The following is a 27,435-nucleotide window of genomic DNA, read 5'->3' as shown; positions in this document are numbered from 1 at the left end:
GGAAAAGAGAATTCAGCCTTTTATTGTCATGTAAAAGTAACTTTTTTTTTTTTTACAGTTTAAACTGAAATTTCTCGGCGTGTTTTTCATGGTAGATTATGACAATGCACACAACTTATTTGTGATAAAATGTATTTTGAGCTGGTCAAAATATAATAGTTAAAATATTTTTTTACAGTTTTTTTTTTTTTTTATTTTTCTCTTTTGGTGGCTGCCATAACGAATTGTTATTATTTACATTATTAAAACAGAGGAGAATGGCGACTGTTCTTGGCAAACTGAATTTTGTTTCTCTCTCACTATCTGTCTACACTAGTTTTTTTTTCATCCCCCTGCAAATTTTGTATCAAATAGTGTAATTATATTGATGTGTTCTGTAATTCCGACGAGGATGTACATCTTCCTTTTTTTATTTGGCATTTAGAAAATAAAATACGCAGCAAAACTGCATTCTACTGATATTCTTATCTCCGTTCTGGAAGTTTTCTTTGTTATGTACAACAAAAGAGTTTGGAACAATAAAATAATCCCGTGTCGGTCCGATCTATTGGCCTCCTATGTACAGTTTTTTTTTCTTGTTTTCTTTTTGGTTTTTGATGTGTGGCCGCCAGAAAATTTCACTTGAAATTATGAAGGAATGATATAAAAAAACGCGGATGTTCGACTCTTCTTTTTTAAATTCTTGGTTATGTTTTCTGGAAAGCCTCGACGGGTATACTTCCTCTCTCCTAGAAAAAAAATAAATAAAAATTAAAATGACCCAAATTATTTTCTAGAATTAGACAAAAAGAATTTCCAAATTTGTATTTAAAAGCATATTTTCTATACTTACATTTAGAGTCTGGAATACAGTTGCCGCCTTTTGAAAATCCCAATCATTTTCGTCCAAACATCTGAAAAACAGAAACAACAATATATAGTTAAAGAAAGGCTTTTTCTTTTTTTCTTTTCTTTTTTTAGATTCTCATCAATCAAAGTTTCATACTTGGCAGAGAAATCAAAGTTCATTCCGGTCTGTTTAGAGAATTCTATAACCATCTGTTGTTGTTCTTCCGCAGTTCTTTCGTTACTGGGCGCGGGACTCGGCGTCGGAGTCGGCGCAACCATTTTATATGCCTAAAAAGACAAGAAAGATACACAGAAATTTTTAAAATAAGAAAAAAGAAATTGTAATTGCTTCAAATACTATTTTTAAAAATTAATGTTTATTTAAAATGTAACAATAAAACAGTGTACCTTATTCTGTCCAGCAGTGGCATTTGTAATATATAGCATTTCGTTAATTATAGAAAATCTGAAATAATTACAGAAAATTTGATAACAGTTAAATGTCTGCAAGGATTATACATAATGCATAATTTTTGTAAACGTTAAACGGGCTTACCCTTGTCCCTGAGGAATGACTACAAACGTTCGACTAAACGTTCGTAAGGGAACGTTGTTTATCTTAGAATTCACTAAAACAAATTAAAATTTCAATAATAAATTTCTAGTAAACATATTTTATTTATTTATAAACTTTTACTGTTAATAAAAAAAATGTTTTTTATTCAAAATATACACACCTTCTTTAAAAACACCAGTAACTGTGAAACACATTAATGCTTGCTGCAATAAAAATTATAAGAATTACTTACATCAAAAAATATTAAAATGAAAAATTTATTAAGAATTCAAGTGTACTTACAGATACATAAGAAACGTCAACGGTAAACGAATTAGGATCGTGCTGAGTTTTAGGCATTTCTGACAATGCGGACACTATACTCAATTTTCCTTGTCTTAACAATTTATGTCTGAGATCTACGAATAAAATAGAAACGTTAAACAACATTGATTAATAAGTGCAAATTTATAATTAAAAATTTCTTACTTGGATCGAGTACTCTCATAAGGTTTCTGCTATCAGAAATATAATCTTGCAGCTTTCCTCCATCTCTAGGACTAAAAGAAAAACAAGTCAAAATAATAATTAAAAAACAAACTTTTTAAAAATATTTTATACAGAAAAGAACTGAAAATAATTTACCTCTGAGCATTTCTTACTACGGACATAGAAAACATTGCCTAAATAAATAAATGAACAAAGTTATATTTTAATTTCGAATAAACAAAACTACGTATAATACACACACACACAATTATACAATTATTTTACCTGATCATGATATGCTTCCAGTAAAGGTTGTCTATCACTAGAGTCATATATTGTATAGTACCTGTAAAAAAAGAAAAATTAAAAATTTACTGGATTAATTTATGAGAATTTAATTAATTTAAAAATATATTATTGATTCTTACACTTGTAATATTTATGATTCGTGTAAAAGAAATAAATATATAGCATTACTATTAATTACATTTGACAAAATACAAAATTTCAAAGCAGTATATGATAAATTTTCTAAAGGATTTCTTAAATAATAACATTTCTTACCATTTTTTCTCATTAAAATAAAAATTTTAAAATATTCTAACAAACTAACATACTTTCCATCTAATTCTACAGATACCTTTGGCATTCATGTATATAAAGATATCGGAGGGGGGTCAGGCCAACAATGAGTAAAATACTCTCTTTGTCAAGTTTTGCAGGGATATAAAAAAAATCAGGGAATCTGTAGTGCATATTTCTACTCCTAATTTAAAATCCCCCCTTCTCCTCTATATATATATATATAAACTAATAAAGTATCCATATACAAAGAATGTTAAGATGCAAATTTTAATTTTTATTAAAGAATGCTGTTTCCATACAACTGTTATTATATTGCTTGATATTGATAAAAGGAAATTAAAAGTAATGGGAGGAAAAAAAACAGATATATTGGATATATAATTTTTTAGAAAAAAAGAGTAACTGATTTGAAAATTAAATATAGAACATTTATACTCTCACAGGAAAACATATATTTGAAACTGCTATAATGACTTGTATCATTAGTAGTATATTGTATTCAGAACAATAGACAATTAAAACTTAGATAAACAAAAATTTATGGATTACTTTGGCTATTAAAACTAGAAATACGATAGATTAAAAAGAAGAGATAAAAATACAATCATTATCACCATTATTATTAATCAATAATGATAAGTTATCATATTAATTATTGTGTTTCACTATATGCTCTATTTTTGACCATTATTTTTACTCAAAACTATAGAAAAATTTATTTGTTAAAATTACAAAATAATTTTAGATACCTTAAATTTCAAAAACATAAATTCAGCAGAATTCTCTATAATTATTTATTGAAAGCAAGATAATTAACAGTATGCAGTTTCGAAGTTGACATCTTAAGCATTAAAATATTGTTTATAAACAACCAAGCCCAAATATTCTATAATAATCACATTAATTCCCAGATTATTTGGACTAGTTTGGCAAACTAGTTGTTTTATTAAGTTATAGCAAATTGGGGAATCTGTCTAGGGGGATGCCTTCCGGGAGATCTTTTTAAGGGTAACTGACCCCTATTCAGGCATTACAGACATGGAAAAAACCCAGAAAACTCCACATGGCCAGTCCCTCCTAGTGAGCTGCAAACCCATGACCAAACTCCCAGTGTTCAGGGAACGGAACCGCTTGGCCACTGGTGGGCCTTGGCAAACTAGTAATAATTAATATAAAATATTTTTTAAAGGTAGGCTATGTTATTAAACTATCTATTATTAAATAACTTTCAATCCAAACACATATTAACAAACACACTAACTTAGTGTGACTGCATACATACACAAGTGAGTGCTTGTGTATTGTTTTCTGCTAACACATATTTCAAGATGTCTTGTGTATGATACAGTTCCTAGCTTTAACAGGGAAGGAACTACTGAAAAATTCACCCCTGCATTCATTGGCCAGCTCCATAATTTCATTTTATGACTAATTTCCTTTGTACAGTAATAATAATAGTAATAAAATAAACCCAGAAAAAAATTAAAAATAATTTTATTGTCGATAGTAAAATTATTTTCTGTTTACTTTTGGTTCCAAATGTCATAACATTTCAAATTTGATTTTGTCACAAGTATTGCTTGTTTTAATATTTTTCATTTTGCAAAATTTAATTCTTTTTGGTTTCTCATATTTTGTATTAGATTGAAAATTAACCTGTATCTTAATTGCGAATATTTATTAAAAACTTAAATCTTAATCCATTGAAATAGCCCAGGAATGTAAAAACAATGGAGAATATAGTTAAATACTTGGTGTCATTTTTTGCACACACATGAATACGTAATTGTCAGTCTAGTGGGTCAGTTGTCTGTCACCAGCCGGTGTGAATCAACTTTAACTTGCAACTGGAATTTAAAACTGCTGGCATACTTCCGTTTAAATTATTATCTTTCACACACACACACACGCAACCCACAGGTTATCTGCCCAAATTTATGGTAATGAAAAAAGTCTAATTCTCTAACATGGTACTATGATTATTCAACAAGTAAATTTTTAAGTTAAGAAGTAATTATTACTATTATTATTATAAATCACATAGAATATGTATCCATTGATCAATATAAAATGAATAATCATATATTTTTCTCACTTATATTCTTATAAATAATTTACAAAGTAGTGAAAATCTATTTATTCATACAAATATGATATGTAAACATACTTTTTATGTAAAACAAAAATGTGTGTGTACTGTAAAATAAGCATTTTAAAACAACTTACTGTTCTAAAAATTGCACAACAATATTCTTAACATCTTCAGATGGGAATGAGCTTTCCTAAATGAAGTAAAAAGACTAATATTAAATAATAATCTAAAACATCAATAAATATATTACTTTATTTCTGTTAAAAAAATAATATATTTTTTTAACAGAAGCATTTCCTTCACATATTAATGAAGGAAAATTCTTCTGATATTACAGATTACTTTTTATTTTTACTCCACACTTATAAAATAAATCAAAATAATATGAAAGGGTGAAATATTAAGATATGATTGTTCTCAAATGCTTTTCATAAGAGCATTACAAAGAAGAATGTGGTAAAGAAAAATTAATATTGCTAAAATAAGTTATGGTATTTGTTTAATCACATTCATAGGAACAATAATTTTACATTAATGAAATTGATTATTTAAAATATCAAAATATTACAAGTTCTAAAAAACAACCATGAAATCACATTTCATTAGATACAAGTAACAATTAAACCAATGCCACATATTAATATTTCCACTTTTCTTTTGAAAATAATGTATAAAAATAGAATTATTCAGATCACTAACTTAGACAAATTGATGATTTATTAAAAATTCTTAGTAAAACTTTTCATTATTTTATACTTTGTTTCCATAATTTAGGCTGTGTTAAGGGTTGAAGGGCCAAATGTCAAAAAGGGTAAGGCATCAGCCTCAGCCTACAGTTCCAGAAGATCTAGAAACAAATCCAAGTGGGCAAAAACCTGAAAAATTTTTCACGGGTAGACTGTCCCAGATATGTTGTGCCCCATCCCAGTTGACCAACTGCTAGCCCCGCCAAACTCATGATCAATATGATTAAAATTCCCCTCTCTTAGTGTCTTTAGGATGGAAAGAGTTTAAAATTAAAAGTCTAAGATATGCTCTTGTGTAAATATTATTATTTTATTCTTTGATTCACTTCAAAATTATAATAATTTGATATTCACACTTCAATAAAAAATATAACATTTCATGATATTTTGAAAATCTTTTAAGTACTAAACAGAAACTAATATTTAATATTTAGAATACATTCATGTTACAAAAATTAAGAAGTAATTTTATTAAAAGGTAAATAAATTTTTCTTCATCTTTGCAATTACAACAAAGCAGTTCTTAATGAATACTGTAGCTGCTAGCTTCAAATCTTATGTAATTAAAATATGCAATATGAAAATATTTACCTTAGATGATGGTAAAACTTCATGAGTTTCTAATGAAAATAAAATAGGAGCAGGCAAATCTTGTCCATCCTAAATATATATATATATATAGCATCATCAATAACAAAATACATAAAAAACAAAATAAATTAATTTTATCAATATTAAACTATACTTACCAACTTAATTATTTTTGGAAATTTCTCTCTTACTGCACTGAAATATATTCATAATAAAAATATTATTTGTATCAAGTTTATAAAAAAATTGTAAAATAAATTATTACAAAATCATTTATCATCATTATCATCATCATCACTTTTAAATCTTAAATTTTTGTAAATACATAACACACTGGCAATATTTTTGAAAGATATTTTGTATTTAAAAACAAATTCATAAAAAAATATATTAAAATTTTCAAAAGTATTGGCATGTATCTATCTTTTCTTCAAATGCAGAAGCACATTTTGCACATATTCAGCATTTCAGAATTGTCTTCTCATTCTAATGATCTTATATCCTCTGTTTTTTGCATGTTACATTCCATGATCTATCTGATTTTGCCACATCTAGTTTGAGCTGGAACAAGATTTTCATCCTATTTTAAATCTCTTCCTGCCTGTGCCTGATAGTGAGCGACTCCAAGAGCTCGGCCACCGTCTTTGGCTAACAGTACAGATAAGAGAACTTTTTCCAGCAATTCTTTTCGATGGCAAATCATACATTCTTAATAAAATACAATATTTTGTACAATCATTTATGAACTAGAGGATATTATTTCTTCAAGAAATAAAGCTGATTTATTGTAAGTGCTTCTAAATCTTCACTATTTTTTTTCTCTTCCATTTCGATACTGATGCCTTACTTTTGACATATTTAATATAAAATTATTAATTAAATTATCTGCAAATATTGCCATGTATGGTTATGTCATATTTTAAGTGTATATTTTCAGATGTTAAGTTTTATTTTAATATATATATTACTGTTGTTTCCAATGGACAGCACTTGCTTCTACACATACAGACCATTCAGGAGTAGAAGCTGCTTCTTCTTCCAGTTTCATTAAATGGTCATAAATATCTTACCTGATATAAGTTGATTGGTCCTTATAATTGTCACACAAAGGATTACCGTCCAATGTGAGCTCAACTAAATCCAATCCCTTCAATGCATCAAGTACGGCCATTCTCTTCAGCTGCATCATCAAAAATAATTTTAAAACACAATTTACAATTACATTTATAATAAACAAAATAATCAAATCCAGTATTAAAATTACCTTATTGTTTTTTAATATTAGTATTTTCAGATTTTTGCATACTGTCACAAGAGGAGCTAAATCCTCCAAATTATTCAGCCTATTTTTAGATAAATCGAGCTGTTGTATCTAAATTGAAACATAATAAAAATATACAATTTTTAATGTATATTTAATGTGTAATTAATTAAAAAATATTTTCATTTATACATAACAACAATCTGTAATTAATAATGCATATTAACAACATACCAATGGGATGTGCTCTTTTATAATTTGAACAACACAAGACATGACATTTCTTCTTGAAATAGGAACATAAATTCCTTCTTGACATAAATCTGTAAGAGTCGAAACAATACTCGAATTAGTCAAACCATATAATCAATTTTTAAATAAGGTGGCTTCATTTTTATATACATAAGCTACTGATGACCAACAAATAAACTTAATCATAAAGTACAAAACAAAAACAAATTATTAATTGAGTCTGTTTTAAATACCCATCAATTTGCAGAAGTATTATTTTAACATTGACATATTTTACATTTGAAAATCTGTAGCCAGCTCCTATAAATAAAAAAGGATATTTCCAGACAGAGAATCACCTTCGTACAGACTTAAACTTTCCAACTATCATGTTTTATTTATAGCTTTCTTTTGATGAATGCAGATATATCAGATGCCATTTTATATAACATTTGTTAATATTGTACTATTTTGTCAAATTTAAAAATTGCTTTCTTACCATGTGGTATTATATTGTTCATTTCTTCTTTGCTTGTTATAAATTTACTGATATATTATTGGACTTACAATATGAAAACTGGAGTAGAAGGATTATATCTTTTGAAAATTTATTAAATATTTTATGACTATTTTAAAATCAATCTACATTTACATCTAAAAGAGTTGTCATTTTTATAGCAGATTTAATATGTTCATTATAATGTTTATTGTTATTCCAACTGCTTTTATTCATCAGTTATAAATCTCAAGAATTACTCAACTCAATTTATATAATCTGCCTCATATAATTGAGAATTTTATGTTCTTCCTCTGTTTTACATCTTATAAAACAAAGCAATTCAATTATTATTATTATTATTATTAAGAAAACAAGTTGTATATTTTTCTTTTTAATGTTAATAATTTAACTAATACATGTTAAAAGAACAACTGTAATGCAACTTCAATAAACAATAAAATTTTTATAAAATTAGTTGAAAAAAATATGGAATTTATATTTAATAAATCATTTTCTTATTTATTCAAAGGTGATTTATAAAATTCTGTTTATCTAAAGAGGCCAGTAACTTGACAAAGTTAGTTATCAAAATGTCTTGAATTTCAAGCACAATATTTTGTTTCATGAATGATACAAAATATTTTTTTTATAGATAACAAACTGGTTTTAAAAAAACAACAATCCAATTAGAGGATATAAAAACCTTCCAAAAACTACACCCAACTAAAAAATCTGTGAAGAGCAAAACAAATACAAATTATGGTAAGGCAGAATCAGCATATATTCAGAGACAAAGATACTAATTCACCATCAAATTAGAAACTTCTGCTAGTCTGTATCAGATATATACTTCTGAGAATGAAGGTTTTTATTATTTTAAAAATTATTAAAGAATCATTAGAGATTAAGTTTAACTAATTATCCAGTGATTAAAAATTTAAAAAGGTTTGCAACTATAGTATGATTTTTTAAAATATTTTTATAATAAATCAGCTGCATAAATGTGAAATTTAATCAACACTATCAACTCTAAATTGGTCTGCTGAAGCTCTTTATTTTCAAATTAATAACACAAAATAACATGTTTTAATGAATATTTCTAATAATTTTGTCAAATTGTTCATAATAGTTTTCAAAAATTAGCTACAACTAAAATTAAAATAAATACATTATGGAAATAATCATCATGTAAACCTTATGTCTAATATAAACAAAGGAAATGTTTGATGTAACTGCTAATTTCCTACCAGATGTTTATTGTCTTGTTCCTATTAATAACAACTATATTAAGAATAAACATATTTTATATTTATTTAAGAAAAGTAATATTGTACATAAATTTTTAAAAGTTTTAAATTTTTTACAGTGAAAAATCACAAATATTAATAAATTTTCATTAAATTAAAATGATAATAAAAAAACAAACAAACAATTAATCATGATTTAAAAAATAAATAACTCAAATTTAATTTATGCAAATAATTGTCAGATAAGATCAGTAATCAAATTAAAATTGATTTGTATGATCGACAATAATTTTTCACAGCCAGAGAAACAATTCATTTTCGTCCCATTTCTATCAAATATAATTAATTTAAAAATTCCTTTCTTCTTAAATTTAACCATATACAGAAAATTTTTCATATCTTCACTCGGCAATCTAATTTTTTAAATTTCTTATCAAAATATAAAATTCTGGATACTTGAAATGTTATTAAATATTTTTATATTTTCTATTTGTAATAATTAATATTTATTTTTTTAGACCTGTCTATATCATTCAAAATTTTGTGTATATCTTAATATAAATATATATAATATGCCTTGAATTGCCTCACTAATTAGGAAAGGGGCATCCACTATTTCAAAATAATTAATAACAAATTTACTATGTATAGGACATATTAAAATGCTATTATAATGTTCTGTACATGGAGTAATTTATATATACCATTAAAATATGTGTTAATTAATATATAAAAATAAATTTATGACAGAAACCACACTTTATTTTAATTAAATATATCAAAACTATGCAACGTAACTAATGCTGATTCACTGACCCAACTGTTCTCAATTCATGAATAAAACAAACAATTCTAAATTTTTCCTGCAGAACAAAAACAAAAATTTTTTGTCTGTTAAATCCAGTCCATTAAATTGAGGGCCTACTGTATATTTAATTTAAAATCTTTCTATACATAACTTAGTTCTTTATAAGAATGTTTGTATATTTCAAGTTTTGATTAAAATTACTCTTTGAAATTTATAATTTCATTGTGATTAAGTTGTTCTGAAAATAGTTTACTAAATATGAAAAAATTTGGTGTGCTCAAATAATTGTATGAGTTATTTTATTCATTCTGTCAGAAGTAATTTTGAAAATTAATGTAATATGAAAATAAAGTTTAGATTTATACTTTCTGGGTTGGTATTAATTAATGCACTATAGTCTTAAACAGAACTGCTACAATGTCAACACTGTCTGAGAAAAATAAAAAGTGTAAGAAAGACCTAAGACTAATTGATGCTATCATGCTAATGGCCATTTATCAATGGTACTATAAAGTGTCATTGATAAAGTACTTGTAAAATATCAAAAACATATAGGCTTAAAGAACAAAGGAAATGCCAAATAATAAGACTAATCAAAATTATATAGAAATATGAAATTAATATGTGGAATGTCATCTATTGATCAAATTAAGACAATTAATAAAAAGTTAACCAGGACAGATGTCGCAAGAAGATTTTTGCATTGAAAACAGCAACTTCAAAAGTTTTCATTTATACTGTGACAAAATTTTGAAGCAATTTTTCTTTCAAGAAAAAACAACAAAAGCTGACTAGTACATGGCTATATTGGAATTGTTTGGTATACTTCAGATGAATAAAATGTAACCTGATGTATTTTTCCAACAGATGAAATACACAAATACTAAAGATATGATGCAATTGTTTTATTCTAGTGTTTCTCAACCTCTAATGAAATAAACCTGTTACATAATATTGGCCCTTTACTTTGAAAACAATTTTGTTGGGTTTATTAGTTTAATTTTTTACAAACTATATATAATTATCAAATAAACTTTTATTTACTCAGAATACGTATCAGATTTTGATATAATTAACAAAATTAAAATTAAGCATTATTTGCTGTGAATCCCCGCTGCAAGCTTCAAAATTATGATGCCAAGAGCCGAGGCTGACATCAAATTCATATTGCATTGAATAGACTAGTCACTAGTGTAATGTTATTTGTTTAATTATTTTACGATATAATGAATAAAATATCTAATTATTCTTAATATAATGTTTTACTATATCGCCCAGAAAATTGTTTTTTGCCTCCAAAGTATAAATTGTTATTAATGGTGTCCCAATATGGAAAAACACCCACATGGGGTGATATCGCCCATTGAGAAACACTGCTTTATTCCATGGTTTCACCATGCCCTAGATATCATGCTTTTGGATTTTTCTGAGCGGCTATGTAAAGAACAAAATATATGCAAAAAAGGTTACAGATATACCTAGCTAATACAATAAATTAGATTACAGATTACTATCATAAAATGTTGTCTTAAAGTAAATCATGGCCTATTTCACTTACCAGTATATATAAAAGTCTAAAAACACATTTACACTATCATTTATTAAATGCACAAAGTGCTAGATCAAAAAAAGTTGCAAAAGTAAACACAATAAATAAAAATCCATAAAATCCAGTTAAGGGCTAAAAATTATAAATGTAAATATAATTGAAAAACACAGCATTAACAAAGCATTCTAAAGCAAGGTACATTTGTACTGATATTACAGAGTTGAAACATTGGATAGTGGAGATAGTGGCTTCAGTTTGCCAAGGTATGCAGCAAAACAGTTGGTAAGAAATCAATAACAAATTGGATATTGCACATGCTACTAAAAACATCCATTTAGAAATTTACTAAATTTATTAAGTGCCCAAGGTTGTAACTAAAAACTTTCTACTATATTTGCTGTAAAAGACAATTTTTCCCATACCTGTTACTATTTATGTGTTATTAAACATGTTCATAATCTGATCAATAAACTTTAGATACTATGAACTATTGAAATTCCATAATAATTACAAATAATTTCAATACATGATTAACATTCGTGAAACTGCATCAGTATTTTTTCCTTTGTTCAAACACAATATAGTGCAATCACTCGACCCAAAGCCCAAAATGTGTACAAATAACTTATATGCATATCAACTGAATAAAAGTTAATGATGAAAAATGCCAAGTGGTCAAGTGATTGCACTATATCGTGTTTGAACCAAAGAAAGTTCAATACATGATTAATTAAGCTACTTCTTTCTGAAGTGAGAGAATTTGAATCTTGAGTCTAAGATTATACAATTAAAAATAACTCAAGATAAACATTTTCAAAATGTAAAAATTAAATCAAATAATAGTATTTTTTAAATGTAATGTTCAAATTAGTAATTGGGATTTTAAATTCATAACAAAGGCAAAAAACTATTTGTAGTTATTTCATCAGCAAAAAATTTCCAATAACTATAATTTCATTTAAAAAAAACTGCTAAAAAATATTTTATTTTTAAAATTTCAAATAAAACTTTTATCTTCATTCAAATTCATATAAAATATAATTATGAAACATTATTTTTCTATAACTATATATAAATATATAACTATAAGAATGTAACTTACCATTATCTGAATGAAAAGTACTTAAATCAAGTTTGTGGATCATAGAATCATAATGTTTACTCATTACAGTCTGGTAAAAAAAAAAAAAAAAGTCATTTGTATAATATTGAAAGCAGTGAAGCAATCATCATCATCATGATTCATAACTTATTTTTATTCATAAACAGCATTATCATAAACTGCATAATTTAAAAATTTATATTAAAATTACAATAAGTATTGATAAAATCTAATTTTCATCCTATTTCATCTGTTATGTATTTGTTATTTTTTTATTATCATTATGTTTGCATTAACAAATTCTACAAACAACAATAAACCTCATCAATGTTATAGTTGCATTCTACTTACAAGCTATCTTCTAATTAATATCTTTATCAATTGTTATATTTTACTTAGAACTGTGTATCAGATCATGATCATACATATGATAATACTATCTCCTTGAGTGTCTACAATGGACAAAAATGCAAGATATTTTGATAAAAATAATTAATGGATTTCTAATGTGAAAAGATAATAGATAATACATTAGAAACATCATTGTTTTAACTATCCTTAGTCTAATATCCATTATAATACAGTATACTCTCAATTATCTGTGCATGCATATGTCACAATAAAAATTTATGCCAGGAATACAAACACTGTATTAGCATTAAAATTTAAAAAATCTACATAGTTAACTCTTGCTATTTAAAATGATATATTGAGTATTAGAACAATTTCCAGAATGTCAAGGCATTAATTAAATAGCCTAACAAATACAGTAAGTGCAGTTTATTCTTGAACAACAAAGCTTCACTTATGTGTTTATTATATATATTTTTTTAATAAGCTGTAAAATTGTTTGAAGAAAATATTTTGAACCATTTCCTTACCAATAAATCATTAATATCACAAAATTATTGATGATATCTAGCTGACAACCTTCATTCTCGGTTAATAATACAAGAAATTCATAGTGAACTGCAAGGAGCTAGTTCAATAAATTTTTTTGAATTTTCTCTTTACAAAGTTTTATTCAACTCTGATCACATCTAAAGCTTATTAATTAATTATCATTCTCAAAATTTAACATAATAGTTTATTCATAATATATAAACTATTATGTTAAATTTAATGTGAAATTAAAAACTAAATAAAAGAAAAATCAATTAGCTTTTACTAAAACATGCAGATTATCTATGCCTCCATTACTGATGATTAACTTCAATAATTGGGAGTATACTGTACTCGTTTAGCATCAGTGCAATACATAAAATTGCATAATTCACCCAGACATGTAGTCAAAATAATTCATTTTCCTAGCCATTGTCAAGTACCAGCTAGCTTACTATAAGGAGTATCTGTCTATGGCCAAAAAAAATAAAAAAGCTGCACTGTTGAATGATTTCTCATTTATATTCTGACAAGCATGCCTGGATGAAGCAATGTGCAGATAGCATTATTTGCTGGATTATATCACCCTAACAGTTAAGTTATATGAATGCAGTACAAATGATTTCAAACCATTTTTCATAATCTGGTTTTGATTATTTGTTTTGCATAAACAAAGAAAGAAAAGTTTTATCTGCACAATCTGACAATAATATTTTCAGTTGGGGACTTCGTAATATAACTATATTAGGAAGTCCCCAACTTATTATCAATAAAATAATATTTTGTGTCATATTGCTTTTACTATCTGCAATCGACTCTCTGACTTAAGAATAAGATTAACTAGAAAGCACAGTATAGTCTGTCTATGGAAAGAATCAACTTGGGTATTAACCAATGAGAATCAGCCACTGATTGCTTACTTGTGGCAAGTCATTTCTGGTTTCTTCCTCATTTGTTAAACATATCACCACCATTATAAACAATGTTATGGAAGCTTCATGTTCTGGTATTTGAATATGAGGAAGTTCACTATAGTAGTAGGTAAACACATGATTCTTTACAGTTAACAAATGATAAAAAATATTAACATAATTAACAGAAAAGTTATTCTGTCATACAATAAGAGAAAATAAAATAAAATTCATATATTGCCTGACATATTAAGTGAAAAGTGCTGACATTATTAGAGATTGTGCTGATTGGTTTAACTGAAACATCACAACGTTACTCTTAAGTTCATTCTTTCCATAGACAGATTATAGTCAGCTCAGAGATTAGCTTTAATCCAATTGAGTCTTTGGAATGAATTGGATCATCAAATAAAAAACATTTCTTAAAATATAACATTTAACTTATGACTGTTTTCATGAACAAATATCAAAAAATACATATTGCATACATTTTCAGACAAAAAAATTAATGGAGGATATTCTAAAGTATGTGAAAGTTATAAACTGTAATACAGGCTGAAAATTTTAGCACTTTCTATTCATTTTTTGATAAACAAAGATCATTTGCATACTAGCAAGTATCCAGATATAAATCATAGCATAATATTTGTTATTTAATGATAATATTCTTATCTTATCATACAATTTTCTATATATATATATAAATTAGTTAAAGTACAGTACATATGTAAACTTTAAATTTTGTCAAGCAAATAAGTTATAAACAATTGTATAATAACAAAATGTAATTTGTAACTAAAAAGTTATATGTGAAAAACTGAATTCCAAGTCTCAAAAAAATTCATTTTCACAAAATAATCATCAAATAATACAGCTGAGTTAATTATCAGGTTAGAAATTGAATATTTATTAGCCAAGTTCTAGCCCAATAGTTAACCTGGCTGTATCATCTAATTACTATAATTTCAGACTTGATTTTCTATATAATTCCATAAAATAAACTTAAATGTTTTGATTATTTTATTATGATAGAAGGAGCATAAATATCCATGAATTATTGGAAAACTAAAATTGTTATTGTTGATTGATATTTGGTTTAATACCAAAATAATTAAACATGGATATAGAATTTGCATAAATAGATTAAGTTATCAAAATTAAATTACCTTTATTTTTTCTGAGATTCCTTCGTCAATTGATGGAATAGGAGGAGGTGACTCCGTTACATTCACAGACATCTAATTCAAAGAAATGTTGATAAGTAAATCATAAATTCTTAATTTTCATATATTTCATTTATATTGTAAAATGATATATAAAAGTTACAAATAATATTCTTTAATCCCCTGATGCACATTCCACTAAAATAATATTCAGAAGCATTTTTCTTTTTTTCAGATTAAATACTGTTACTAAAAATAGGTTGAAATAATACTTTTATACTCATCATAATTAATTTTAAAACTTTAAAAGTTAAAAAAAGATTGTCTGTACACAAAAAATAACATTCACAAATGGCATTCTATATATTTAACATAGTTGCGTACTTTAAAGTGTTTAAGAATTCTGAATAATAATATTTTAAAATATTTACTGCATCAGAGTATTAATATATAATTTCTACATATCTATATTCAAATAATTACAAAAAAGAAGATATTCAAATTAATATATAGCATTTACCTAAATTTAATATTACAAAATAAATATTTTTTTGCATAACACAAACATATAAAACTTAATTATAAATCTTATGTTCAATTGCAAAAATTTAGTGTGAAAATTGCTCAATGTATCATATCAAATTTGAACTTAAAAATTAAGTAAAAAGAAAATTAAAAACAGTCATTGCAAACTCTGTAGACATTTGTGGCCATTCTTCTTCAGTATTTTAATATTGCAACAATAATAATTTTTTCTGTTAACTACAATTCTACTGTACAAGAAAAAATTTTTTTATCTGAATTTTGAAAGAACTTTCTAAAGTGCTATAATTTCTTATTACATTGAATCTGAGTAAATTACATTGAATCTGAGTAAATTTTCTTTAAATTAGTATCTGTGCACTTATTTGAGACCCAGTGCTAATTCAAAGGAATATGGTAATTCATAAAATTATAGAGAGAGTTTCATCAGCATACAAGAAACATCCTGGGTATAAAGGGTAAAACATCAATATATGTATTTTCTCCTAATCTAAATCGATTACAATTTTATACAACCACCAATTTTTAATTAACTAGAAGTCTTGATAAATTCCATTATCTTCTATAATTATCATAAGGTTAAAACTCGCTGATACAGAAATATTTGATAGTTACCCAATCAGAAGAGTATTCTTATCATAGAGCTGTGCTTTTGAATAAAGTTTTTCAATAGTTGATATCCTAATGACTGGGAATTCTGTAATATTCTATGTATTGTACATTAAAAATTGAAACTTTCAGTAGAGATCTCCTAAATTCTGCTTGAAATGCACAACTTAAGACTGACAATCAAGCTTAAATATATTCAGAAAGTGGAAATGAATCACCTCTATTTCATCCAAAAACAAACGATCATGTTAGTGTCACAAACAAACATTTATCCAAGCATACTGAATGAAACAAGTGTTAGAATCTTTTAAGTTAACTCTCATCTTAGCATACAAAGCAATCAAATCCTTATTTACCTAAATAATGTATTTGTATAATGTAAACAAAAAGTACCATATGAATCAAAAACCATGCTCAGATATTTAAACTTATCAACTATCTCTATCAGAATTCTATTCTTCAAATACCACTTATTCAACTTTCAAAAATGTCTTGTAACTCCATAATTTTGGATTAACTTATATTTAGTTTAAAATCTTCTTCTTTTTTTTTTTTACAGTATTCAAAAATAAAATATATCTGTGGTAAATATAAACAATTTTCAAAAATCTCAAAAGTTCATAAAGCATTCATCTTCTCTTTCCCATAAGAATTTTATGGGAAAGATGAATGCTTTATGAACTTTTGACACAAATTCTCAAAATTTTATAAAAGTTTGGATAGTCAGTGCTATCATGCTCGACATTCCAAACACCATTGTCAAACTTCTAGTCTTACAGGAAAGCGGCGCTGAACGTCTGACGTACACATTTTCGCATTTAAAACTTCAGCCTCAACTTCGCTATTTACTGTGACATTGTCACAATGCTGAGCTGCAATTTTTAATTATATATATTTTTTTATTTATTTAATTTAAAATTTGTTCTCCACATCAAATTAGTAGTGACTTGCTCCTTAACATCATACTTTTCCTTTAACAATAGAGTCACATGCTGGTCATCTATCTAACTCCTTTCAGGGGAAAATTTTGAACTGACATAATGTGACTTCTAGTTTGCATAAAAAAGTTCATATATAGTTAATTGCGGCCTCCTGCCCCTAATCTTTCCACATCTGATCTCAGCTTTCATCTAAATAACTCCATTCTCAATATTTAAGGAAGGACAGAAAGATGACAGTGAGAATTTATAGGTCTATAATCTTTTCAAATTGCAACTCAACAACAATAAAGTATAAAATAACTTAAAATTTAAAACTGCTAAATAAATGACATCCTAATATGACCTTTCATCAGCTGTACCTGAACAGATGATCTGACTTAGAGATATTAGAAATTCAATTATAAAACTATTCTATGTTATATAAATACTATTACTATATTATAACAAAATATATATGATATAAGCACACCTGCAAACTGAGACAAATACAGAAACCTAAATCAAAAGGTAAAAGTTTTATGGAAATATCATACATAACTATAAAAAAAAATATATATTTTTCATTAAATGAAATAAATTTCACCTCAACCGGTAGTAAACTCTTAGAATTTCCAAGAGTTATCTTATGATTATAAAATGTAAAAATTTTCTCTTCACATACTTCAGAAAAAAGTGCATATAATATTCAGATAAATAGACATTTTCAACATTTTAAAAACTTACTTTAAATCCATCAGGTGTTGTTATTCGTTTATGAACATCTTTTATTGCATTGGCTGTTTGATATCCAGTTACATAAAATACTGCAGTTGCATTGTGTATTTCATACTATAAAAAATAAAATAAATAATGAAATTTATTTATAATTTTTCTAAATTTTAAAAAATATTTACATTATACGGTGTAAATGGAACTTTACAAGATGATGTTATAGACTTCAATACAAAATTTTTTCCCATTTTCTTTCCATGAGGAATCTGCAAATAAACATTGAGTTTTAGAAGAAAAAAATATGCAAGAAACTATTTTACAAAATATTACACGAATAATATTAATTTGAATGTTTTCAAATACTTAAAAGATTTTCTTATAATTTTATTATCTACTGATAGTTTATAATTGAGAGTGCAGTAACATTTTAATAGTTTACTACCGTGTTTCCCCGAAAATAAGACAATGTCTTATATTAATTTTTGCTCTGAAAGATGAGCTAGGTCTTATTTTCAGGGGATGTCTTATTTTTCCATGAAGAAGAATTCACATTTATTTTTGAACAAACAAATTCCCAAGTCGAACTTAGATGAGAGTGACGTATATCTGGTCGTGTCAAACTGAACTTAAATAAAACCAAAGTCACGAACCAAAGTGAATTTACGAAGTTCCCATGCTGGAGTGGACTTCCCACTCTAACTTCAACTTAACCTTTTTATAGCATCGACATCAGGCTCGATGACCAATTAGTGCTTACTGAACTGTAGCACTATGCAAATGTGATGTGGTGTGATTCCCAGCCGACCAATTAGTGATCACTAGCCGTAACGTTATGTAAATCTGTGATTCCCAAGCCATAGTCTTATGCAAATCATGCCGTGATTGTCTGCTGACCAATCAGTGGCTGTACTTTCAAAAAGCCAACGGCCACTTTCAACCATCTGTCGATGACCGTCACAAGTAAATAAAACTTTGCTAGGTCTTACTTTCGGGGGGAGGCCTTATATTTAGAAATTCAGCTAAACCTCTGCTAGGTCATATTTTCAGAGGATGTCTTATTTTTGGGGAAATACAGTAGAACAAAATTTAAACATAAATACTACAGTGGTTGTTACATCTAGTTCAGTATGCCAAATATACATTATAGTAATGATTTCTTTACCTGATATAATGATATTAGCATGGGTACAATAGTCCTAACAACACATAAATACATAAACTATAGTTAACATAATTGAGAAAAGTCTAATATCAAACAACTAGTAAACTTTAATAAATAATCTTTAATAGCTAAATTAAATCTTACATGCCAGTGAAGAATATTTATTGTTTTACAAAATCAAGATAGAACCTGTCTTGAGTGAAAGATTTCTATTGACAATGCTTTGATTGAAAATTTTAGTCTGCAGAAACTTCAGAAAATATTTTTTGTTTTGCTTCCATCTTTTACATTGATTTTATGCAGCTTGTCCTTGGCTTAAGTCTATTTTTGAGTTTAGAATAAGAGGAAAATTGTTCTGCCTTTCCAATGTATTTATAATTTTTAAAAATATACTACTGAAAATGTCAAATATTTCACCATTAATTCTTTAGATAAATTTACATTAACAGAATCAGTATTCATTGCAAGTAAGTTATATATCACTATATCTAATGATATCAAAATCAGAAACCTCTTCATTTGTCATACATATTAACATTAAGCTCTTCTGAATCAACACTAACTGTTGTTTTAAGTTGCATCCTGAATATTAGTTTTAGTTGTTATATATGTGTAGTTTTAGTTTCAGCAAACTAAAACTACACTAATCAATATTAAATTCAATGTTCACACCTTCCTGTATGCAATCATACTCAGTGCCATTTAAATTAGTGCCTCTTTCAAGAAATATTGCATAACTGATGCAATATTTTCTGCACAACCTTTCCTGAGATTTACATCCAGGTAATTATGATTTTACTGTAATAAAATAACAAAATTGACCTAAGTTTACCTTTTAAATATTTTCTATCAGTGTGATGGAGTCTATAAACAAAAAGTTCGACTCCAACTCCAGCAAATTTGCAATGTGCAACTTTGACCTTATCCTTTTTTAAAATGTCAGACTATGATTCCTTTTGTAAGAAAGATATCAGTGGGTACCCAAATATTTTAATCTAAAACTAGCAGACCCCGCCACGCATTGTTGTGGCTCAAAATGTATCTATTATAAATGTATAACACTTCCCCCATGGAGGGGAATTTTTCAAAAAATCCCTTTTTAGTGTACACTCTGTTGACGTACCCTATTAAAACACAATCAAAAACGCAAAAAACTGCATCTAAAATAGTATAAATAGAAGCAGAGTTCTTCACGGTAAGCCTTAATCCTGTCCATCTCCCCCAGTGGGGGGAATTTCAACATGTTTATTATATAAAAACACGTGTGTATTCTAATGGAACATTGTGTCAAAATTTCAAAGGAATCGGTAGGAACAAAAGAACGTTACATTTTTATTTATATAGATAGATAGATGATGATCTGCTTTATTTCATCCTCACAGAAAAGCAAACTTAGGTCGTCGTACTCGCAGTGTTATCGCCATCTGTTGAACATAAAAGCCTTAATTCTAGATGATATCTTTTAATTTATATGAATGTTTAACGGAATAATATACAGCCTATGTCCACCCTGAAGTTCCATTCTAAATATTGATGAAAGAATTTTTGAAATCGGATGAGTAGTTTCGGAGATCAACTCCTACATCCAAACGTAACAACTTTACCTCTATAATATTAGTATAGATTTCTCTATAAAATTTGTTGTAAAATTGATGGCAAAAATCGAAAAATGGATGTAATGAATTTACTTTGGAAAAACTTTAGAGTATTTGAAGAAACACACTATATCTTAAAAACAAACAAACAAACAAAAAAATTCCATTTTAATTAGTTATTTATGAAAAATTGATTTAAATTTAATTATTTTCAAGGAAAAAATTAAATACAATAAAATGCAAAAAATAATGATTTAATAAATGATATAATAAATTGATCCATAAAATAGTTTCTCCTGTTCCAGCTATAACAGAAATAGTTAATTTTCTACTAATGGCTGACGTAAACTGAAACATATAGTAGAATTTTAAAATATGAAATTTGGAAAAACATCAATCATCTTGAACCAACAGGTACAATTGTGCTCCAAGAACTTAAATTAGCTAATAAGGTAAAACAATCCTAATAATTACATTTCGCAGTTTTCTCTTCCTCTTTTAGTTTGTTGCAGTTAGATTCTGATCTTGGTTTTACTATCGATTGTTTTAAGACCAAATTATGTTATCAAAACTATAATAAATAATTATAAATAATTTCAAACCAATACAAGGGCAGTGAAAAAAATTAATTAGTAAAAAAGAAATTGCTATCCAAAGTAAAACATCTGAGAAATAAAAAAATATTGTGCAGAGTAAAAATTATGATGGCACCTGCAATGAAAGTCAAATTTTTTCTTAGGAGTTTCTCTGATAAAGATAAGCATGGCACTTTGAAGTGATACCATAAGTGTTTACTTTCCAGGTGTAATCCATCCCATATCTAACTACAAGTATTCAGTGATTTTATCCACTTGGCCACTGGTAAATTAAATTAATAAAAGCTATTTTCTAAAAGTATAGAGCATGTTGTGTGAGATACGCATAACAATTTACTATGAAATGACCCTTTATGGGTTTATCAACATCACACTCTTTCATCAGTGATGGGTTGAGTCCTCCATGACTTCACTCTTTTTCTCCTTATTTTGCAGTCTCTAGCTTGAGATATAAGCTGATGGTAGGTCCTAAATTGTAAGGTATTCCTGATTAATTCTTTCCAACTTCTCAGTCTCCTACCCTCTATTCTTGCATAGAGGGTTCTGTTAGGTAGCCTCTCTGGCTTCTTGATTATTCTTCTCATGATGAACTCATTGAAGTTCAAGTTCCCTCTAACTCTATCCTTAGTCTTCAGTTCAGTCCATTTAATTCCATTTATATGTCATAGGCATTTCATTGCAAATGAAGCCAATCTCTTTTCTTCCTGTTTGTTCAGAATCCAAACTACAGAGGAATAGTGTTACGGATGGAACACTAATTGAGTTATAAAGTTTGATTTTAACTTCTTTTGCAAGCTTTCTATTAGCCCATATTTTATTCAGTCTGTTAAATGCTGACTTGTGCTTAATCATTTCTATGTTACTTAAAATGGTCAGTGATGAGGGCCAATATTTTGATATCTAAATTTATCAAAGTGTCCATTTTATAAGAAATTTCTTTAAATACTAATTAATTAAGTACTGCACTAGTGATCACTAATTATGATGTATTACATCAAATCTAAAACGCATCCTATTTTCAGATAATAAAACCTGAAAAAAGTGTCTTACATTCAAATAAATATAGTAATTTGTAAGATTTTGAAGATAATCAATTTACTTTAATTCAGTCAACCAACAGCCAAATTAATCAGGCAAAAATTAGCCTACAAATATTACTTTAGAAATTACACGATAAGAACAACTAGAGTTTAAATATGTCTGAAGGGAGGAATCACTCAGAGGTCCAGGTAGCATAATTGGTCAGTGCACTACATGGTAAGCAGAAGTTGCAGGTTTGACTCCTGCTCTGGGCAGATTCTTTTCTTCCAGACTATTCTAAATTTCTAAATCTAAAATTAAATTATAGTTTCTACTTCAGTTAAGTGATAGCACCTAATGTCTAATTCTAGTTGTTCTTATCATGTAATTTCTAAATTAACATTTATAGGCTAATTTCTGCCTGATTAATTTGGCTGTTGGTTGGTTGATTATTAATACATCAGGTTATTGGGATATTGATATACTTACTTTAATTCATTTTTTTAAGTAATTAATAAGAATTTAATAAGTTCTTTAATACTTACACTTATTCTATACCAGGTATATTCTGGATCAGTATCTGCCTGTGAATTTCTAAGTGAATTTCTTATATCTAAAAAAAAAAATTCAAATTTTACTACAATAATTTGTAAAATGTTTTTACATTTAACTTCAATCAAGTATATTAATATTAAAACTAATTACAAAAAAGATTACATTTATTTTTTAAAATAATAAAGCTTTGAATCCTTTTGATAATATAGATAGCTTCCTATTTAGAGAGAAAGTTATTGAAAAAATTTAAAATTGTAAACAAAGCTGAATACTGTAAAATTTCATTAAGTCAAACTGTGTTAACTGAAAGTCATCAACAGGTCCAGCACAGTATATAAGATTTTCCATATAATACAATAATGTTAAGTCAAAATTACCAGTACTTTTATAATAACTTGAACCTATTTTCCTCATATAGACTCTTGATAAGTATGATTTTCATTTTCTCTTATATTTTATGCAAATACAGACTATTAAGATAAATAAACACTAAGGCTCCATGCTATAACAACCTTGCATCAACACCCTTTTACTGATAGAGTATATTTTCAGCATTTGCCATCCCTTCCTTTCTCCCACTCATTCCCTTGTTATCATAGTGCCAACATTGGGAATTCATTTACATCTGTCAGTAAAATGCATCAGTACTGCAGCTGTCATACAGTCTAAAGTAATTGACTATCTTGCTTTGCTGTACAATAGGATTCAAATAAAAGCAAAAGGAAGTTTCCACCAACAAAACACTGAGAACAATCCATAAAGTTGAAAAAGACAAGATATAACAAAATATTTTGAAGTTCCTCTTAACACACTACCCATGTAGCTGAAGAATAAGGACAAAATCACACAAACTGCCCATTTGACATGCAAAAGTAAGAATGTAAAATGTATCCAGAGTGCAAAACATCCTACTCAGGAATAAAAATTCTTTAGTTTTGTCAGGTGCAGTTGAATTCTATTCCAGTATCAATGTCATAAATAAAAGAGAAGGCAGAAAAATCTGCTTTTCAATTTGGACTAGACGACTTCAAATGCTAAAATGGGTGGTTTCAATAATTCCACATTTCAACAGTGTGTCCTTAACAACCAAAAGTTAGTCTATATCTGTTGTATGCTTCTGCAGGTGAATGAGTCCAAGCTATGATGCCAGAGTACACAGAGCTTGACATTTTTAGTTTTGATGAAACAGATTTACTCCACAATGCCCTGCCCAAATTACAGTTGTCCTTTGTGATGAGAATGTCACAGAAGAAAACATAGCAAGCTGAGAATTATCACTACGATGTGTTGCAATGCTTACAGTACTGAAAAACTACTCCCATTAATAATTGGAAACTACCAATTTAAGATGAATAAGTGAAATTCAATAGCTACCTTACCAATAAGAAGACAATAAAAATGCTTGAACATCAGTCATCATCTTCTGAAGCTTGATGATGAGTTTTGAATGGCAAATGGACAAGCAGAACACACAAGTTTCTTGGTGGGGATTTATCACATGCTGTAGAAGGATTAGACCTTCAATGAGTTCATGTTCTGTTTCTGCCCCTCACATATTTCAAGCTACCTTCAACCACTTGATCAAAAAAATCATCCATAATATCTAGAGAAAGTACCAAAAACAACTGCTGCATTGTTTGATGTGAAAAACTTCAAGCAATCTTAATGATATCAAATCATGGAATGTTTTAGATGCTATGTGAAATTTTGTGGCTTCTTGGAAGATTGTTCCTGTGACAATAATTAGAAGTTGTTTTGCAAGGAGAAAAATCATTAAAAGCAATAATAACAATACTTATACAAATGTGATTGACAACAAAGAAAATGAAATCAATGGGTATTATGAGTATGTATATGAGTAAGTATATGAATGCAGATGATGATTTTGCCAATTTTATCAATGCTAATGATGATGTTGCAATGTATGTTTCATCAATTGATGAATAGTAAGAGGTTGAGGAAGGTACACGCATACCTTCCCATGCCCTTGACTAGCAATAGTCCCATGTGATGAAGAAGCAGAAATTAGTGAAGAACAGATTACTATTGATCACCAAATATTTAAAGTATCTAAATAATCAATTAATAAAAATATGGTTGAAAAATATTCTCACCTCTACCATACTTTTTTCCAAATCTTTGACGAGCTTTATAAGGTTTACTGTTAAAATAAAAAAAAATTTAAGTAACTTATGAGGAACAATATTAAAAGTTATTTTATTTAATTTCATTAATTCACATAATTCCTTTTTTATTTTATTTGTAAAAATCATTTCTTATATCTTACTCTTAATTTTTCATAATTTACTTTATATTTTATCATTCTTTTATCCCAATGGAGTTTGAGACATAATGTAAAATAGATACTGACACATACATGCAGAAAAATATTTTATGGGTTTTTATTTATTTACTTTTGGGTTAATAGAGTATTTTGGAACATCAAGAGGTAAAATAAATATTATTCGTCATGAGTACTTGAATGTTGGTCAAACCTTCATATCAGGTTTGTAAAGTGAACAGCTACAAAGAGTACATGATAAATTAAAGCTAAAACAGCAATCTTTGGTGGTGAATCACCAAGATGTTTTTGTTTTTACAAGATAATACTCACATATTGCAACAATTACAAGAAACAAAATAATTCAATTGGGATGGGAATGATCACCCCATCCTTCCTATTCTGCTAGCTTATTTCTTTTGGATTACCACAATTTTTTAACCTTTGCATAATCATATGCATGGAAAACAATTTACAAACCATACAAATATAAAAGAGGAAGTAATTTTTAATGATAAAAATGGTGTTTTCAAATTGCCCCCAGTGAAAAAGTTAATTGAATGTAAAGGTAAATATTTTAATGAATAAAATTATTTTAAACTAAAAAAAATGCAACATTTTTATTCATATTTCAAAAAATGACATTATTTATTTAGTTATCTGATATTTCTACTAAAGTATTAAATATAAGTTATCCAATTATAAGCTGGTCATTATAGGCAAAAGCATTATTAATTATCTTTTACTAATTAATAATTGGAAATTACTGGATCTGTTAAAGCAATAAGTTTAAATTTTCAGTTATACTATAAATATTATAACTTATTTTATACTATAAAAACTACTACAGATGGAATGAAGTTTTATTCAAAATGATGGTGGTTCTCTTTATTAGAGAGGTTGCGGCCGATGTTTTCAACGCGAAAACATGTGCGTCGGACGTTCAGCGCCACTTTCCTGTAAGCCTAGAAGTTTGACAATGGCATTTGGAATGTTGAGCATGATTCCACCGACGTTCCAAATGCCATTGTCAAAATTCTAGGCTTACAGGAAAGCGGCGCTGAACGTCCGATGTACACATTTTCACATTGGAAACTTCGGCCACAACCTCTCTATTATCTAAGGTATCATTGGTCTACATTAAGACTGTGACACACTGGGTATTTTTGTAGGAGAAATGTTGCCAGGCAACAGAAATCTTGTTTCTCAGGCAGTGAGAGAGCAGTCATCAGGCAGTCAAGTTACTTTGACAGTAAGTGTTGCTTGCTGTAACAAATGAGTATGTGTAGATTTATCACATAAGTACAGCTCTTGTTTACAACACTAAAATAAAAATGAAGGATAGTTGCTCATGGATGGTTGATAAAACACTGATGTTTAATTTCATTAATTCAATTATATGAACCAATTTAAAGTATAACCACACTATTAAAGAATATTATGACATGGTATTCAAAAATACATGCTTTTGCACCATTAGCAAAAATTTACAATTATCACATAAGATATAACTTAGGCAACTCGTCTCTTGAACATTGCTAAACGTCAACAGATTTTTGTTGCTCAGAGACATGTCTGGGATGAGAAATTACCTAGTGTGCCTTTAATGTGTCTGATTTCTGGGGACTGTCCCAATTTTGCTCATTTTTAATATTTGATTGTGACAACCAGATGGTCAGTTAAGGTGGCAGCCTACTGCTCTGGAGATCCAAGAATGAATTCAGATGAGTCAAAATACCCAGCATTATCCCACTGTGGACCTGACTGTCCCATAACAAGCTTACTAAACTGGCCCTTTTAGTGCCTATATGGTGGAACGAGTTAAAATATATACAGTCAAACTCAGTTATAATAAGCTCTAGGAGACAAACAAGATTTCTTT

The 27,435-nt window shown here is 27.5% G+C and overlaps 1 protein-coding gene across 1 annotated transcript; it reads right to left on the bottom strand.

The window, feature by feature from the left end:
- Positions 1–23,686, bottom strand: LOC111639068 (nuclear RNA export factor 1-like). Its single transcript, XM_023384840.1, has 22 exons — positions 23,650–23,686; positions 23,263–23,330; positions 18,527–18,610; positions 18,357–18,461; positions 15,544–15,615; positions 12,585–12,654; positions 7,383–7,471; positions 7,152–7,259; positions 6,958–7,067; positions 6,046–6,082; positions 5,888–5,956; positions 4,685–4,740; positions 2,159–2,219; positions 2,030–2,067; positions 1,874–1,944; positions 1,688–1,803; positions 1,566–1,608; positions 1,385–1,457; positions 1,237–1,294; positions 986–1,116; positions 833–893; positions 1–728 (listed from the first exon to the last, which is right to left on the bottom strand). The coding sequence occupies exons 1-22, from the start codon at positions 23,684–23,686 to the stop codon at positions 687–689; spliced, it is 1,599 nt and encodes a 532-aa protein (XP_023240608.1). The 3' UTR covers positions 1–686.
- Positions 23,687–27,435: the final 3,749 nt, after the last annotated feature.

The sequence above is a fragment of the Centruroides sculpturatus genome, unplaced genomic scaffold (genome assembly GCF_000671375.1).
Source record: "Centruroides sculpturatus isolate CEXI.00-Female unplaced genomic scaffold, Cexi_2.0 scaffold1202, whole genome shotgun sequence".
NCBI lineage: Eukaryota > Metazoa > Arthropoda > Arachnida > Scorpiones > Buthidae > Centruroides > Centruroides sculpturatus.
This window is presented reverse-complemented; position numbering and strand designations above follow the sequence as displayed.

What these genes read in the sequence shown, in the direction of transcription:
- LOC111639068 (XM_023384840.1), bottom strand. Translation starts at nt 23,686, where the DNA reads ATGAGGAAAATAGGTTCAAGTTATTATAAAAGTACTG. An exon ending in TATGAGAGTACTCGATCCAA is followed by an intron (nt 1,804 to 1,873) that starts GTAAGAAATTTT and finishes TTTTATTCGTAG; the next exon opens with ATCTCAGACATAAATTGTTA. An exon ending in GTCATTCCTCAGGGACAAGG is followed by an intron (nt 1,295 to 1,384) that starts GTAAGCCCGTTT and finishes TAATTATTTCAG; the next exon opens with ATTTTCTATAATTAACGAAA.